Raw genomic sequence first — 15,693 nt, 5'->3', positions numbered from 1 at the left:
CGCTGAAACGTTACCTATGTGAACTTTCCTACTAAAGGTACCCAAAAAGGATCATCATACTTATTTTATTTATTTATTTACTTATTTTGGCTAGCTGCTGAAGAACAAAACCACTAGATCTGAAAATGAAAAATGCAAGAGACGTATGTATGCCCAAACTCCATGTAGTGGAATGGTGCTCAACGTTCAGTGCTGGTCATGGTTCAATTTAAAATGGATCTGGGAAACCAGCTACATCCAATACATATAACAAAACATAGGCAATTAGAGATGCAATTAAGATGGAGTGTGAACCCATTTTATGGTTCTGATCTGCTCCCATGCAGTTTTCAAATCATTCATAAGTTTTTGAATGGATGAAGGTTTCCTGTTAGATGCTGCAAGAAGAAAATTGAACCTTTTCAAGCAGCAGAAAGAGGAGTTATGGGGATATTTAATGCGTTGAAGCTAAATAAATGAATAATCTGATGAATTCCATGATGTCCTAAATGCCTAAGGCAATTTTTCCTGACTAGCATATCAATTCAAGAAGGTGCAGTCTTGGCACAAAAACTTATAATCACTTCTTACACAAAGTATGCAAAATTTATCTTGGAAAAATGCAACAAAATATTAATATAATTTCATTTCACCTGTAAATCTGATCCTATCTCCATTACTAAAACTGTAGTTATGAACACTATTATGTGTGAGCAGAATTCTGCTTATAATTTTTGCTCAAAACTAGCAAGTGAATTATGAGAGCTGTTCTTGAGAACTACAGAATAAGTTGGTCTGAGCCATGTGTTGTAGCAAAAATTTGTTGCTGGTTGGAAAGTTTTGTAATTGCAAATTAACACATTCCCGTCTTTCAAAAAATGCTTCTAACAAGGTTTTCAGTTACTAAAGAATAGGTCTGTGCCCCAGCATATTTCTGCACTTTTAGTTCTTCCTTCCGTAAAACACCCTTTAATTCATACAGACAATTTTAAAAGCACAAAGATAAGATGTTTAAGAATAGGAGAATAAGTATAGGATTGAAATAAAATAAAGGATTAAGTAAAATTACCTAAAACAAAATAAAATACACAAAACAAATAATTTAATTCAAAATAAAAACCATCAGCTTACTATTATATTTCCAGATTCCATCCCAACAATAACAGATGTGTAAAACCAATCAGAATACAGTACTCTATCAGTGGCATAGCTACTATTTTTGGCAACACAAGAAATTTGTTCAGACGGAATGTTCTCCTTACAGATGACATGACCTGTTTCCATAAAATTTGATGAATTAATTTTGAGGCATAATTAGCAACAAATAATTATACCATGATACAATGCACTGTTGGAATGTTATTTGATGGCTTTGTTAAACAAAAAGTCAATTACTTTGGAATAAATACAAGTTTAAAACTTAGAGACCTGACATAGTGCAAGACGGAGTCAGCAAAGAAACAAACAAATGGAATTCTGTTCTGCCTCTAAAAGCAAATATTAATGCATGTGCTAACATTGTTAGTAAAATCATCATTCCTTCCATACACTAAAAAAAAAAAAAAAAAACTAAACCTTGGTATTAATGTAAAATAGTTTTAACTTTGTTACTTTCTTAGCAAGTAACTTAAGCACCTTTTATCAAATGTGATAGCATAATAAAATACTTAAAACATTCAAACATAATAGAGTAAGATTCTCATTGTAACTCTAAAACTGGACATCCTTAAAAAATATGCATTCATTACATGTTCCAAAGAAAGAAAAACAGATAAAAATATGCTGTAAAGTTGGAGGTATATTGCTGATCTTTTTGATGTTTAAGAAACACATGAAGTTATTCATTTGAAAATTTTCCCACACACTATTTCCCTCTTCTTTTTTTCAAAATAACAGATGAAAATAGCAGCAAAATTTTATGTATACTTATTTTGTATGCAACTTATTTAAATTTTAAAGCAATCAAAGTACTGATTTAAAAAGAAAGTTAAGGTGAAAATGCTTAAATTAAGACTGTTAAAAAATTATATTTAAAATCAGGACTAACAGAATAAAAACACAAATACAAAAGCAAAGATCAACAACAGGCTCCTGGCCCAGCTAGGCAGCTTGTACTCAATTATCAATCCCATTGAAGTATAAGAACCCCCTTATAATTATTCACCTCATTGTAAGTAACAGCTGCTTGCAGTGAACTATTCCAAATGTTTCATTATACATGAATGTAATGATAAAGACATAATAAAATAGTAAAAGCATAAACAATGAAATATTAATATTCGAGAAATTACCATTATTCACGTCGATAATCCATAACGAAGAATTTTGAAACACAACAGCAAGATGATTAATGGATACAAATTCAAGAAATTTTATAGGACAAGATTTACATTCCTCTGAATTTGTTGAACATATACCAGGCTCAGATGACCAGACCTACACAGAAACATAGACACTTTAGCAAACACATGATTATTAGAAAAAGTTCTTATATTTTATGTTTTGTGCTCAAAGAATGTATAATATACATAGTAATTGTATAAAGATTTAGTATGTGTAAAAGGTTTCATTTATTCTTCCTGCAGCAATGAAGAAGTGTAAAAAAATGTAACGTATCTAACTTAAAATCAAATACAATGCTGAATATGCAAAATACTATTGCATTTTGCATGAAAGCAAAAACATTTTAATGAATACAAAGCATAGTATTAAACATAAGAAAATATGCAAAAGAAAAACTATAAAAACTAGAAATAAAACTGTTTAATAAAACTTGACTTCTTCTATTTTCAATTATTATTCTTCGAACTTTTATGTGCGTCATTCTCCAGAAAACGTAACTTTTGAATGCAAATATTTTTCTATTTTGAAACATTTTGTTTTCTTTTTTTTCATTCTTACAAGAAAGTGGTACCTACTAGAAGTAACCATAAACTATGGCCCAGCTAAGTTCCAATTATTTTACTCATAAATAAACAAAATAAAAAATGCCTTGTTCACAAAAAAAACTTCTAATATTTAAAAAATCAAGGCTAATTTAATATCAAAGTAGTATTTTTGTTAATTGTGCAAATAATCAGCTATTTTAATGATTAGTGGGAACATAATATTAAGCACTTAAGGCTTCATTGGTAGTTTTAAATGTATGTTAAAAAATAGTATTTAGTAAATTTGAGGATATATTGGTCATTTATAATTTTGGTAGAATGCCTATTATTGATGTACTTCTCCTCCATCAGTTATTTTCACCTCAGAAATAATGACATTGATAAGGCCTGTCACGGAAGTGAGATTCATGGAAGTGAGGATCTTTCCCTTAATATAGGCCTAATAGATACATTTTTCAAGGAAAACTTTCTTTTCCTCGTTGCTACAATCTGCACATGTTATGCATATGAAAACATGTTCACTTCTTTTTTCTACATTAATTTACATCCCTGAAATTCAAGTTCACAGAGGTGAGAAGTCAGAATAACCACACTAAGTTTTTAAAGCAAAATCTCTCTATCTTCTTGTTTTCGACAAAATATCACTACTTCAACTATGAAAATAAACAAGGGGGCTGCCTTGTATCACAGAAAATAAAATTTGATGTCATTACTGATACATGTTAATGAAAAATGGCATTTCGTGTTTAGATAACGGAGGTGAGAGTTTTTCGTGTGACATGACTACTTATCCTAAAAAAACGAACTAAAACACAATATTAAATTATGATCCCTCCCCATGTTTGACGAGGTAGCAATATTTCCAGCAAAAACAAAATTACACACGCCAAAACTTAACGACCATCCCAATTCTTGATTTATCTCATAGAAAAGCAAAGAATGAAAATAGATAATTATTTTAAAAGCCTTGCTTAAAATAATTACAAACATTTATTTGTTAATAAACACAAGATGTCAACAGTTAAAAAGTTTAAATATCGCAATTTTCTTGTAGTACAAACATATCGAAACTTTCTATAAGAGGTTTGTCCGGAAAATATGTATAAATAAGTCGGGGTAACGTGTCATGAAGTCATGGAGGCTTCGCCAGGTGGTACTGCCGCTGTAGCGAATCCCCTCAACACTCAGTTTGAGTCAGAGCGCGTAGGAATGTGTGGCTTGTTGAAATTTACCTTTTTTCATCTGTCGTCGGCATGGAGCTCTCTGATTGAGGAGCAGCACCTGCAAAGCTAGGCAAGAATGGCCATGAGATTTTTGAGTGTTTGAAAGAAGTTTACGGAGACAATTCTCTGAAGGAACCAACCGTGAACAAGTGGTTAAATAGGTTCTAAGAAGGTCAAGAAGACAGAAAAGGAGACCCTAGCCCAGGTTACCCCTCGACATCGAGTTCTGATAAAAATGTTGAACGAATTCAGGCTTGTGTTTTTAAAGACCGTACACTGACAGTCACAATGCTAGCTTATTAGCTGTCAATCCCCAAAACAATCGCTCATGAAATTCTGACACCAAAACTTGAAATGAAGAAATGTGCACACTCACACACTGCTCGTTGTATGTGAGGTTTTGTCCCGAAGCTCAATCACCGTGACAGACCACCCGCCTTAATATCCCGATTTAGCTCCTTGTGACTTCTTTCTGTTCATGAAATGCAAGATGGTGCCTTGGGGGCGGCACTTGGGAGATATGGAAGCCATCAAAGCAGAAACAACATGACAACTGAACAGCATCACAACCGAAGACTTTCAGAACTGTTATCAACAGTGGAAACAGCGTTGGTAGAAGTGCATCATGTCTCAGGGAGAGTACTTTGATGGAAACCATATTTTAATACCTGAATAATTGTAAAATAAAGTTATTATTCAACTTTTATACATATTTTCGTGGACAAACCTCGTATATCGAAATCACAGCGAATTTCTATGTTCATTACATAGAAAAATTGTTTCTATACAATGTTTCTATACAATAGACATATTGGATTTCATGCACGAAAATTAGCTTTAATTTCAACGTTTTAGGAGATTTTTATGATGAAATAAGATCGTTTCTATATATCAAAATTTTCATATATCGAATTTTTTTCCGGCAATTTGCTACTTTGATATATGGAGGTCCAACTGTATTTCGAAAAACAAACAGTTACAACTTTTGCATTTTCTTTATAAACATATGTAAATTAAACTAAAGGAACTAACTTTTAAAGTACCATCATCACTACCACTGATGAACATTTCAGCAGAAATACTAAGGGATTTCACAGGTAGAACATGACCTTTTAAACTTGAAATCTAAAAAAAAGTATGAAAACTATAAATATATATAATTATACCTTATTTAGAGAACTTCAAAGATAAAAGTTTATAGCATACCTTCAGACCTAATTCAGATGACCAAATTATAATGTCAGAATGAATAAATGATGTAATTATATTGTGACCATCAGGGGTATAAGCAATTGTCTTGACAGAACCATTATTTCCATGAAAAGACTAAAAAGAAAAGCAAAATAAAATCAAAAATCTTGCTTCATTATAAAATAAAAAGCCAGTGTTTTAAAAAGGGAAAAAATTGATTTCATCACTTAATTTTTGTAATCAGAACAAAAATTAGATGACAGCTTGCTAACTTTAATACAGTACACATATCATTAATGTACATTATGTGACAAAGACATTTAAAGAGTCAGAGATAAGATCACCTTTAGCTCAAATAGACGTTTTCTTTCTTTCTTTCCTTTTTTTTTTTTTTTTTTTTGACTAAATCAGTGCATTAAAATAGTACAATAAATGCACAGCATATAATGCAAGAAATTTTTTGAATTAAATAACATTTTTGAAGTTAAACCAATTGACAATAACTAACGAAATAGATCATAATGCCCTTCTATAAATCTGATGAAAGTAATATTGATAAATTGTGAAATATATTATTTATGAATAGGATTCTATTGATAAAATGGAATTAAAAAAAAAACTCAATTGGGGAAAAAGATAGAACTATTTTGATAAAATTGTTCAAGAACTTGGAATTAATTCAACGCATGAAGAAACATATCTTTTTTTTTTGTATGAAGGACGATTTTTTTTTAAGCTAGACCAATTTTACATTCCTAATTTGCAGACTGGGATAATCCTTACTCTGTCTAGCTCATACTTGTTATGCAGGTTTTTATATTAAGAGATGCACCTTCAAGGTCATTACAGTGGTGGACATATTTATAAGATACCTGTTATTTTACAAATAGTGAAAGAAAAGATTGAGAGCTTAAAAATGTTTTATCAAATACATCAAAAACATAAATTTATTCTGTTATCATGCATAATTGTTTTACAGGAATGATATTTAGTTAAAGTTCAATAAAAATATTTAAAAATACCATGGACAAAATTATAAGACAACCTAACATTTTAATTAAAACACATGCATTTTTTCGAAAATAATGTGCAGTATGCAAATGCTCTGCATGCTGTTATGACCTCAGAACTGATTTCACACATTTACAAACATAACACGAGGTACAGAAGTGAAAGAATGTGAAACTTGCAAAATTCGGTGATTTAATGGAACGGGTGCTTTAATTAGTCATATTATAAAATTTATTAAATGCTCTAGATGCACAATTAGAAATATTTTGAAAAAAGGAACTAATGGATCGCTAATTATAAGATCTAGACGTTTCCTTGTTTGTCCTCAAGAGACAGACACCATGTGCTTTTACTCGCTATACAGAATCAAATGACCACTACAGGCATTAAAAATGCTTTGAAACTGACTTTTTTTAAGGAGAACCATTCATAGTGTGTTGCATAATGCTTCCTATGTGAAACATTAAAAAAATGAAAAACCATTGTTTCTGAGCCGGCACAAAAAAATGGATCTTGGAAAAGTTGCTAAACAAACTATGGCCTGGACCTCTAAATGGTACTTTTTGCTCTTTTCTGATGAAAAAAAGTTTAACTTGGATGGTCCTGATGGGTTTCAATATTATTTGCATGATTTATGGAAGTCTTCTCATTTACTACTGAGCCGCCAAATGGGTGGAGGCTCAGTAATGGTTTGAGCTGGTTTTCCGGCCCAAAGGAAAACGGATACTATTTTTGTGCATTCGATAATGACTTTCGAAAACTATAAGAATTTTCTTGAAGATCAACTAGCCATATACGGTGAACTTCTTGTGGTGGAAACTACACTTTCAGCATGATAAAGAGCGGATTCATGCATCACATGAAACAAAACAGTGGTTTTCAGAGCCAAGTATCTATGTTCTTCCATGGGCGATCTTAGTTCGTGTTGTTTACCAAAATGGGAGTCAGTTTATATGAATCGAAAACCTAAAGAATAATATGAAATGTGCTTGGGAAGAACTGTCTTGTGATATTTTGTTAGAATTGATAGATTCAATGCCGAATTGCATCTTTTATGTTATAAAAAACAATGGCGGCTCCACCAAATATTGAATGACCATGTTAGATGATTTTCTTTTAGACCAATAGTGTCTGCTAACTATGTTAACCACTGTATTTTGAAAAAACAGTTAGTGTCTTATAATTTTGTCCATTATGTTTTTAAATTTTTTCATTAAATTGTAAAAAAATATCATAATTATAAAATAATTATATATGATGACAGAATAAATTGATGTTTCTGACATATTTGACAAAACATTTTTAGGCTATGAATCTTTTCTTTTACTATCTGTCAAATTAGAGAGGTGTTTTATAATTATGTCCACCACTGTATATTTAATACAAAAAATTATTTCAAAGAAAAGTCAGTGGGTTGGTTTTCTAAGCTAAAATTTAAACATGTTTATGAATAAAATGGAGCTTACAAGTTTTTTTGTCATTGATACTGTATCCCATATCTCTATATACCCATTCCAAAGACCACTAGAAATATTTTGCTTATATGGATGATGAGCAACACAATTTACAGGACACCTAAAAATGAAAATGAGAAAAATGGATTAAAATGCTGAAATACAGTACTTTTCAGTGCATTATCCATGGGTTACCTGTTTAAAAAATTAATGAGGTGCGGATTACACACTGCTGCGGATTATTTGTGCTTTTTTTTCTCAACATGAATGCATCAAACCTCAATTTACAGCAGGATTCACCAATGGAGACTGCTACACTGCCTCTAGGGTTGTTTATTTTAAATAGCTTGAATGTTCCTCTTACAGGTTTCAGGCTATGTAAAATAAACAACCATACAGTCAAGAAAGAAGCCTGCATTTGCACAAGATTAGATCATTTGCTTCTTTGTCTCGACTCTTTGTCTGAAAATAATTGGCGTACCACATTCACGATTTCAAGAATTCATAATTTTTCAGATTAATTTTGATACCACCTTAAAAGTAATTACTCCTTCAGGTTTTTAATTTAGTTGCTAAAATTGTATGTTAAAGTCAAAACTTTGCTTTTTTACATCGTATTATTTTGAAGATGAAAAGATGGGGCAGATTATAAAAAGACATTTTTTTTTCTCTAGGACAATTTTAAGACCTGCAGATTGTACACCGCCATGAATAATATGCATAAAAATACAGTTAAAAGACTATGTACATTACTATCAAATTTTTAAAAAATTGTATGCAGGTAACTGAATAAATTACACTCAGGCACTCAGGAACATTGAAAATAACGCCCAAAGAAGAAACACAGTTATCACATTTCATCAATGATTTCATAATTACTTACTTAAAATCATCGAAAACAGAAATGGGTCTTCCATCATGCAAACTCCACAAGCGAATTGAATTATCCCATCCAGATGAAAATAAAATACTTCCATCAGGATCAGCACAACAACAAGTAACAATATCCCGGTGTCCTTTTAAGACAGCAATTCTAAAATAACATTTTCAATAAAAATTTGTCAAAAGAAACTCAGAGTTAATCTTTAGTTAAGGGACTGTCCATAAATGTTGTTACACTTTTTTTTCAACATTTTAAACTTCCATCCCTTGTCATATATCACATTGTTTTTCATAAAAGTATTCTAATAAAAAAATTTGATGATACATGAAGGCCACTCCCTCCTTAACATGTCCCCACCCCTGTGACATCAATTGTGGAGAGCCCCTTAATACAAAACAGTAACAGTGGAGAAAATATCAGTATTCAATTGCTGCTGTCAAGCAGCATTGGAAATTATCAGTTTAAATATCGAAAGATTGGGTATTCAGAATTCCCACTCTCCCAGCAGATTAAAAAATAGGCCCTTTACATGGCCTTTTTCACATTTCTAACTATATATACACTGGTGTGCAAAAATTAAGGACGAGACGGTTTTTTCAATATAACTTTGTACAAAAGCTTTCCAAATCAACACATTTAATACCATAAGATCCCCAACACGTAAGGACATGTGTAATGTAAGCAACACTTACTAAAAGAGAAATCAGAGGGATAAAAAGAAGCTTTATTGAAAAAGTAGCATGGAGCGCAATCCGACTGAAGGCCGAAACATCCCTGTGATGGGTGTCCAGCAAGAAACATCCGGTCTTTAGTTGGTGATATGATCTCCCCTGACTGCTAGGCAGGTTTCACAGCGTCTGCCCATGCTAAGAATGAGGGTGTCAATGAGTTGTTGAGGCATTGCTGCCCATTCGTCTTGCAGCACCAATCGAAGCTCCCGAATCGTTACTGGTGGTAAGGTACGTGCTGCCAAGCGTCTGCCTAGAAAATCCCATACATGCTCGATGGGATTGAGATCCGGAGATCGTGCCGGTCAATCCATACGTTCAATAGCCTCACTCTCTAAGAGTTGTTCGGCAGCTACTGTGCGATGACATGGTGCATTGTCATCCATGAAAAGGAACTGCGGACCCATAGCTCCTCTAAAAAGACGCACATATGGAAGAAGAATCTCGTTACAATAACGGGTCCCGTTGACTGAACCTGCATCGAAGATGTGAAGGTCTGTACGAGTACAAAGTATGATGCCTCCCTAAACAAGAACATCGCGACCTCCATACCTGTCCCTTTCAGTGATGTTTGAGGGATGATTGTGGCTTCCCAGCTCTCTCCAGATGAGTATGCGATGAGAATCGCTACTCAGACTGAATCTGCTCTCATCTGTAAAGAGTACTCGTCCCCATTCATTGTCTCTCCAATTCCGGTGTTCCCGGCACCACAGAGAACGCCTTCTCCGGTGGGCAGGCGTTAGAGGTACACACCGTATAAGGCGTCGTGCAAACAGACCACCACCGTGCAGTCTTCTGGCTACGGTAAAACGTGATATCGGTCGTTCAGTCGCCTGCGTCGTGTGTCTAGCAATTTCTCCCGCTGTCTGCCGCCTGTTTCTTCTGGCCTGTAAGAAAATATACCGGTCATCGGCGGGTGTGGTTCCTCGTGGACGACCATTACTGAACCCCCGGATAGCTGTTCCTGTAGTTTGAAATTGTCTCCAAAGTTGTGAAAGGATGCTGTGAACAATTCCGAACTCTGCAGCCACACTTGTCACACTGCGGCTTTCCTCCAACTTCCCAATGATTCGACCTCGGATAAAAGCATCCAGATGTCATCTAACAGATTGGTTATTTGCCATTTCTCGCTGAGGCAGCAACTCGGTGTGATTTTAACTGCTATACGGTGTGCAATCTCTTTGTCAGAAATACTGATCTTACACCGACAACATGCTTTATACTACTCAGACACTCCCCCATTACGTCTGCCTGCATATCTGCGCATGTGCTACCGTACATCACCTTACTTTATCTCCTGATTGTTCTTTCTGTCCACTCTGCCTCTTCGTTCAGCTGATATGCTAATTTTTCGACTTCGTCCTTAATTTTTGCACATCAGTGTATTGTCAAGTTTCAATTATTAACGCATAAAAAGATATAAGTAAAGGGGGGTTTATTGATAATGTTGCCCCTCCTCCACACACAGGAACACAACACTAAATAAACCTTTCTCAATCCTCACTGCCTTTTGTTGGAGGAAATTGTCATATAATTTAATAGAAGGATGGAGGGGGAGGTTGAAAGGAAGGTTGTCCCTTCAGTCAATCTTAATTTAAGAGGGAAATGAAGTTTCTGAGAAAAGATAGATAAAGATTCCAAATACCACTTTATCTTCCCATGGTAGTATAAGTCGTGATATGTACTTTGATTCTATGTCACACTTACAGTTAAAAAATATAATTTGCACAAGTGTATAAAATTTGAATACATTTCTATTTTCTAATATGTTTCTTGAAATTATTTTTCAGAAATTCTCACATCATATAATGGATTTTAGGACTATGTTACCCTTAATATACAAAATTTCTATACCTCCTCCAACTCTTCTGTTTTTTAGGAACAAGTTCTGAAATGTGTGCTTTTATTTGCATTGCATGCAACTTCTACCTTTGGATAGTTAATCATTAAAAGTGAAAAAACTTTTGCATGACATTTTATTAAAAATTATTATTTTTTTTGTCCAGATTGCACATGGAGGGCACATGTTAAAGACTTGGTGGGCTCTGTGGTGTCAGCGAGCATAGGATTGGGGACCCCTGTGATAAATTATTAAGTGAGTTAAGAGTAGTTAACTCACAGGACCAAACAAGTAATTTATGTAAAGCAATACTTCATGTTAAACAATTTCGCATTGGTCGAATTTGACTGTGTATGTACTTCTAACTTGGTTATACCATAAGAACAGGGAAGCAAAAGTTTTTATTTCTACTGATTTTGATTTGAGTCACATAAAATATTAGAAAAATAACCTAACACTACTAGCTTAGGGTGTTACTTGACAACTGGGAAGTCAAAATCAAAAGAGAGAATCACTATCACAACAGATTTTTTTAATTTTAGGTCTCATCACTTGTGCTCATGATGTCTAAAGCAATTAATTTTTTTTATTTCTTCCATTATATATTTTTTTTAAAATAATCATTTACTTAGAAATGAATCAGTGGATTTAAGATGAGTTTAAGGTGTTTTGAAGTTTAAGTAAGGTAAATTTGGTGGTTGATTTTATTTTATAGGGTGCAATATTTTGACTTACATAAGCATATTTAATCATGATATATTTCAGATGATAGCAATCTGTCAATGCTGCTACTGAGTAAAATTATATAGATATAACAAAATAATAGTAACAATTTCAAACAATCAAATTTTTAAAGTAATGTTATGGATTTAAAAAAAAGAATACCTGCTAAAATTTTCAACATTCCATATGCTTAGTGTAGTATCAGCAGATGAAAGACAGATACGATTTTTCCCAGCAAAGCAGACAAAAGAAATTGCAGATGAATGACCTTTGATTGTCCTAAGCATCTATAAATATAGACTCATGAGTAAAGTTGGAAATTCGCAAAACTATAGACAACAGAGTCAACATTGCAAGTACACATGCAAGGAAAGGTTTTACCTAAAAATTAGAATAAACTAAATAACTAAAATGAGTCTTAAAATTGCCTTTGATTTAATTTACCTATGCATTAAAAATTTACAGTACAACATTCTGTACAAATGGATTAATTTATAACACTCTATTTTTCTGTACACTTAAAACAAATATTTTATCATACATTTCCTTTAATATTTTAGTTAACCAGCAAATAATGCAAAAAATACAGTGAGCATAATCTCTATTATATATAACAAACATACTTGGTATACAGTCAACATTTAATAATTCAAACTTGATGGAGACTTAACAAAAGTTCGAATCATTCCAAACTTGTATTTACAGAGTTTGAGTTTTTGAACATCATGGTATTGTCTAAATGTAAATTTACAAATATATAACTATATAAATATATATATATATATATATATATATATATATATATATATATATATATATATATATAATAAAATGTGTAACTTTTCTGTCACACACCTTTTACAGTAAAAACTTTAAGGAACAATTCATTTAACAATGATTTTTAATTTCATCAAAAATATTTTTATTAAATATTTTAATTTCATCTATTTAAACCTGCCAACAATTTTTTAACAATAGTTTTTATTTTAGTAAATTTTTGGTTCACAACATGTGAATTCTCACCTCCATGGCATGTCACATACCTTGTGTGTCTGTTTAGGTTGCTTAATAACTTGTTTAACTAAAAGTATATACTTATTTATTATTATTATTCCTTTCACAAGTGTCTCAAATACTAATGGTTTAAGTGTATTTAATTTTTTAATATTGTGTTTTAGTTCGTTTAAGTAGGACAAAGAGTCATGTCCCACAATAATTTCTCACCTCTGTTACCTAAACAGAAAACACCATTTCTCATTAACACGTGGAAGTAATGACATGACATTTTATTTTCCATGATACAAGGGACTAAAAAACCCCTTGTTTATTTTCAGATATAAAGAAGTTGTGAGATTTTTGTCGAAAAACAAGAAGATAGATTTTTTTTGAAAAACCAAGGGTGATTATTGTGAACTCTCACATCTGTGAACTTGAATTTCAGGGATGCAAATTAATGTAAAAGAAGAAGTGAACATGTTTTATATGCTTAACAGGTGCAGTTTGTAGCAATGAAGAAAAAAAAATTTCCCTGAAAAATGTATCTATTAGGTCTATATTAATGGAAAATTCCTCATCTCCGTGAATCTCACCTCCATGACAAACCTTACCAATGTCATTATTTCTGAGGTGAAAATAAATGATGGAGGGGAAATACCTCAATAATAGGCATTCTACCAAAATTATAAATTGCCACTATATCCTCAAATTTACTAAATTCTATTTTTTAACATATATTTGAAACTACTAATCAAGCTATACTTAAATTAAGAGAGCTTAATATTATGTTCCCACTAATCATTGAAATAGCTGATTGTTTGTACAATTAATAAAATTGCTACTTTGATACTAAATTGGCCTCAATTTTTAAATATTAAAAGTTTTTTCTTTTTTTATCATTTCAGTGAACAAGGCATTTTTTAATTTTTTTTATTTTTATTTATGAGTAAAATAATTACACTTAAAAGGTTACACTTTGACGTAAGAATGAAAAAAAAAGACAACAAAATGTTTCGGAATTGAAACATATTTGTGTTCAAAAGTTATGTTTTCTGGAGAATGACCCCTACTGCATGATATGCTTGGCATTGGTTTGTGATTTGACAAATCTTTCCAGGATTTTTTTTTTTTTTTTTTTTTTTGATGATGTTTACACTTTGAAGTCTTGAAAGACAAAGCACTGTAAAGATTAGCTATATCAACATTCAATGGAAATGAATGCAAGATTTTAAATTTTATTCAAAAAATTAAGCATTTATCCTGAAAACAAACATTTTCCCCATAACAAAGAAGGGTCTAATTACCTTTCTGGATGATATATCCAATACTTTCAAATATCCATCTTCACTTCCAAGTACTGCATATGGTTGATTATTTTCCCAACCAATAGATATAATATTCTGAAAGTAAATACTTTTTTACTTTTTAATTGCTTGTGTGTACAAAAATGATTGCATCTGCAGAATTACTAGGCTCTGACTCATTTCTAATAATGCCGAAAAATAAAGTTAAATGTATTTGAAATACATCTTTTCAAAAAACAGGAAATATGCTTACATTGAACGAAGAGAACATAAAATGCAGGTCCATAATTTTGAGGGCCAGGACTGGGAAAACACACTCTGGATTTCAGAAACATGATGTATATGTACACGATGTATATATAAGTGAATGAATTGTCTTTTTTTTTTTGGTATAATATGTAAAGCAATCTATCAGTAATTGACTAATGGAGCACAAAAAATGTAAAACCTTAAGAATAAATAAGTAGATATTCTGATTGCTAGAACTAATTTTTAAAATCCCATGAAATACTCGGAAGTAACTTATAGTAGTAACTAAAATTTTTTATTGGAGGCTAGGCAGAGCACTAACAAAGGTATATCTAGCAAGTTTCTAGAAAGTCAATTTTAGTACAGTGAAACCTGTGTATGTTGACCACTTGCGGTGCAGTACTTTGGTGGTCAACTTAGACAGGTGGTCAACTTATAAAGGGGGTAATGATTTTTCTTTTTTTGTCGTTTCTTGCACCATGTATTCATTTTTTGACTAATTGACACTTACTCTTTCCGTTCAACTCACTTTCATTGCTTAACATTACTTTGAAACAATAATTAAAAATGTTATTTAAATATTTTTAGAGATTATTTTCCCAGAATGACATATAATGTGCCATGCAAATTTAAAATTTCAGTAAATTGATCAAAAAAAAAGTCTTATTGTTTATGAAAAGTTACTCATTTGATATTAATAGTTCCTAAAAATTCATAGCTAATCAAAAATTACAAATTTTTCGCTTTATTTTTTTCTCATATACATTTATAACCCCATGATGATCTACTCAAACTCAAAAGGAGGTTTAGTTATGCTGCTGTTTCATTTAGTTGGTAAAATGCTGGTCTGACATCAAAAATATTCTTGGAAAGCTATAAAAAAAATAATAATAAAAAAAATAATTTGCTAAATAAAATTTTGAAAAATAAACCAAGTGGTAAACTTACAAAGGGTTTTTTACAATACTCCAAACCAAACTTGGTGTTCATTAGTGGTCAAGATAGAGAGGTGGTCAAGTTACAGAGGTTTTCCTTCATTATATAAGATAGGACTAATTCCGTTCCAGACAAAAGCGGTCAACATAGACAGGTGGTCAACTTACAAAGGTGGTCAACTTTACAGGTTTTACTGTACTGGGGAGAAGTGTTATGAGATAAAATGCTTTATCGAACTGCTTGAGATTATATTTAATTCTACAGGCTTATTTATTGAGATATGTAGAT

At 32.0% G+C, this 15,693-nt stretch overlaps 1 protein-coding gene across 1 annotated transcript in view; it reads right to left on the bottom strand.

Annotated features, from left to right (window-relative positions):
• Positions 1-15,693, bottom strand: part of LOC129231813 (telomerase protein component 1-like) — a 210,155-nt gene that overhangs the window by 34,973 nt on the left and 159,489 nt on the right. The window contains exons 34-41 of the mRNA XM_054866192.1: positions 14,221-14,316; positions 12,083-12,207; positions 8,630-8,779; positions 7,759-7,867; positions 5,297-5,416; positions 5,123-5,215; positions 2,271-2,415; positions 1,111-1,253 (exon numbers count right to left, since the gene is read on the bottom strand). Of these exons, the coding sequence (XP_054722167.1) occupies positions 1,111-1,253; positions 2,271-2,415; positions 5,123-5,215; positions 5,297-5,416; positions 7,759-7,867; positions 8,630-8,779; positions 12,083-12,207; positions 14,221-14,316 (981 nt within the window). The remainder of the gene's footprint in view (positions 1-1,110; positions 1,254-2,270; positions 2,416-5,122; positions 5,216-5,296; positions 5,417-7,758; positions 7,868-8,629; positions 8,780-12,082; positions 12,208-14,220; positions 14,317-15,693) is intronic.

The sequence above is a fragment of the Uloborus diversus genome, chromosome 10, assembly GCF_026930045.1.
Source record: "Uloborus diversus isolate 005 chromosome 10, Udiv.v.3.1, whole genome shotgun sequence".
Taxonomy (NCBI): domain Eukaryota; kingdom Metazoa; phylum Arthropoda; class Arachnida; order Araneae; family Uloboridae; genus Uloborus; species Uloborus diversus.
Note: the sequence above shows the minus strand (reverse complement) of the source record. Positions and strands in the feature narration are given on the sequence as shown.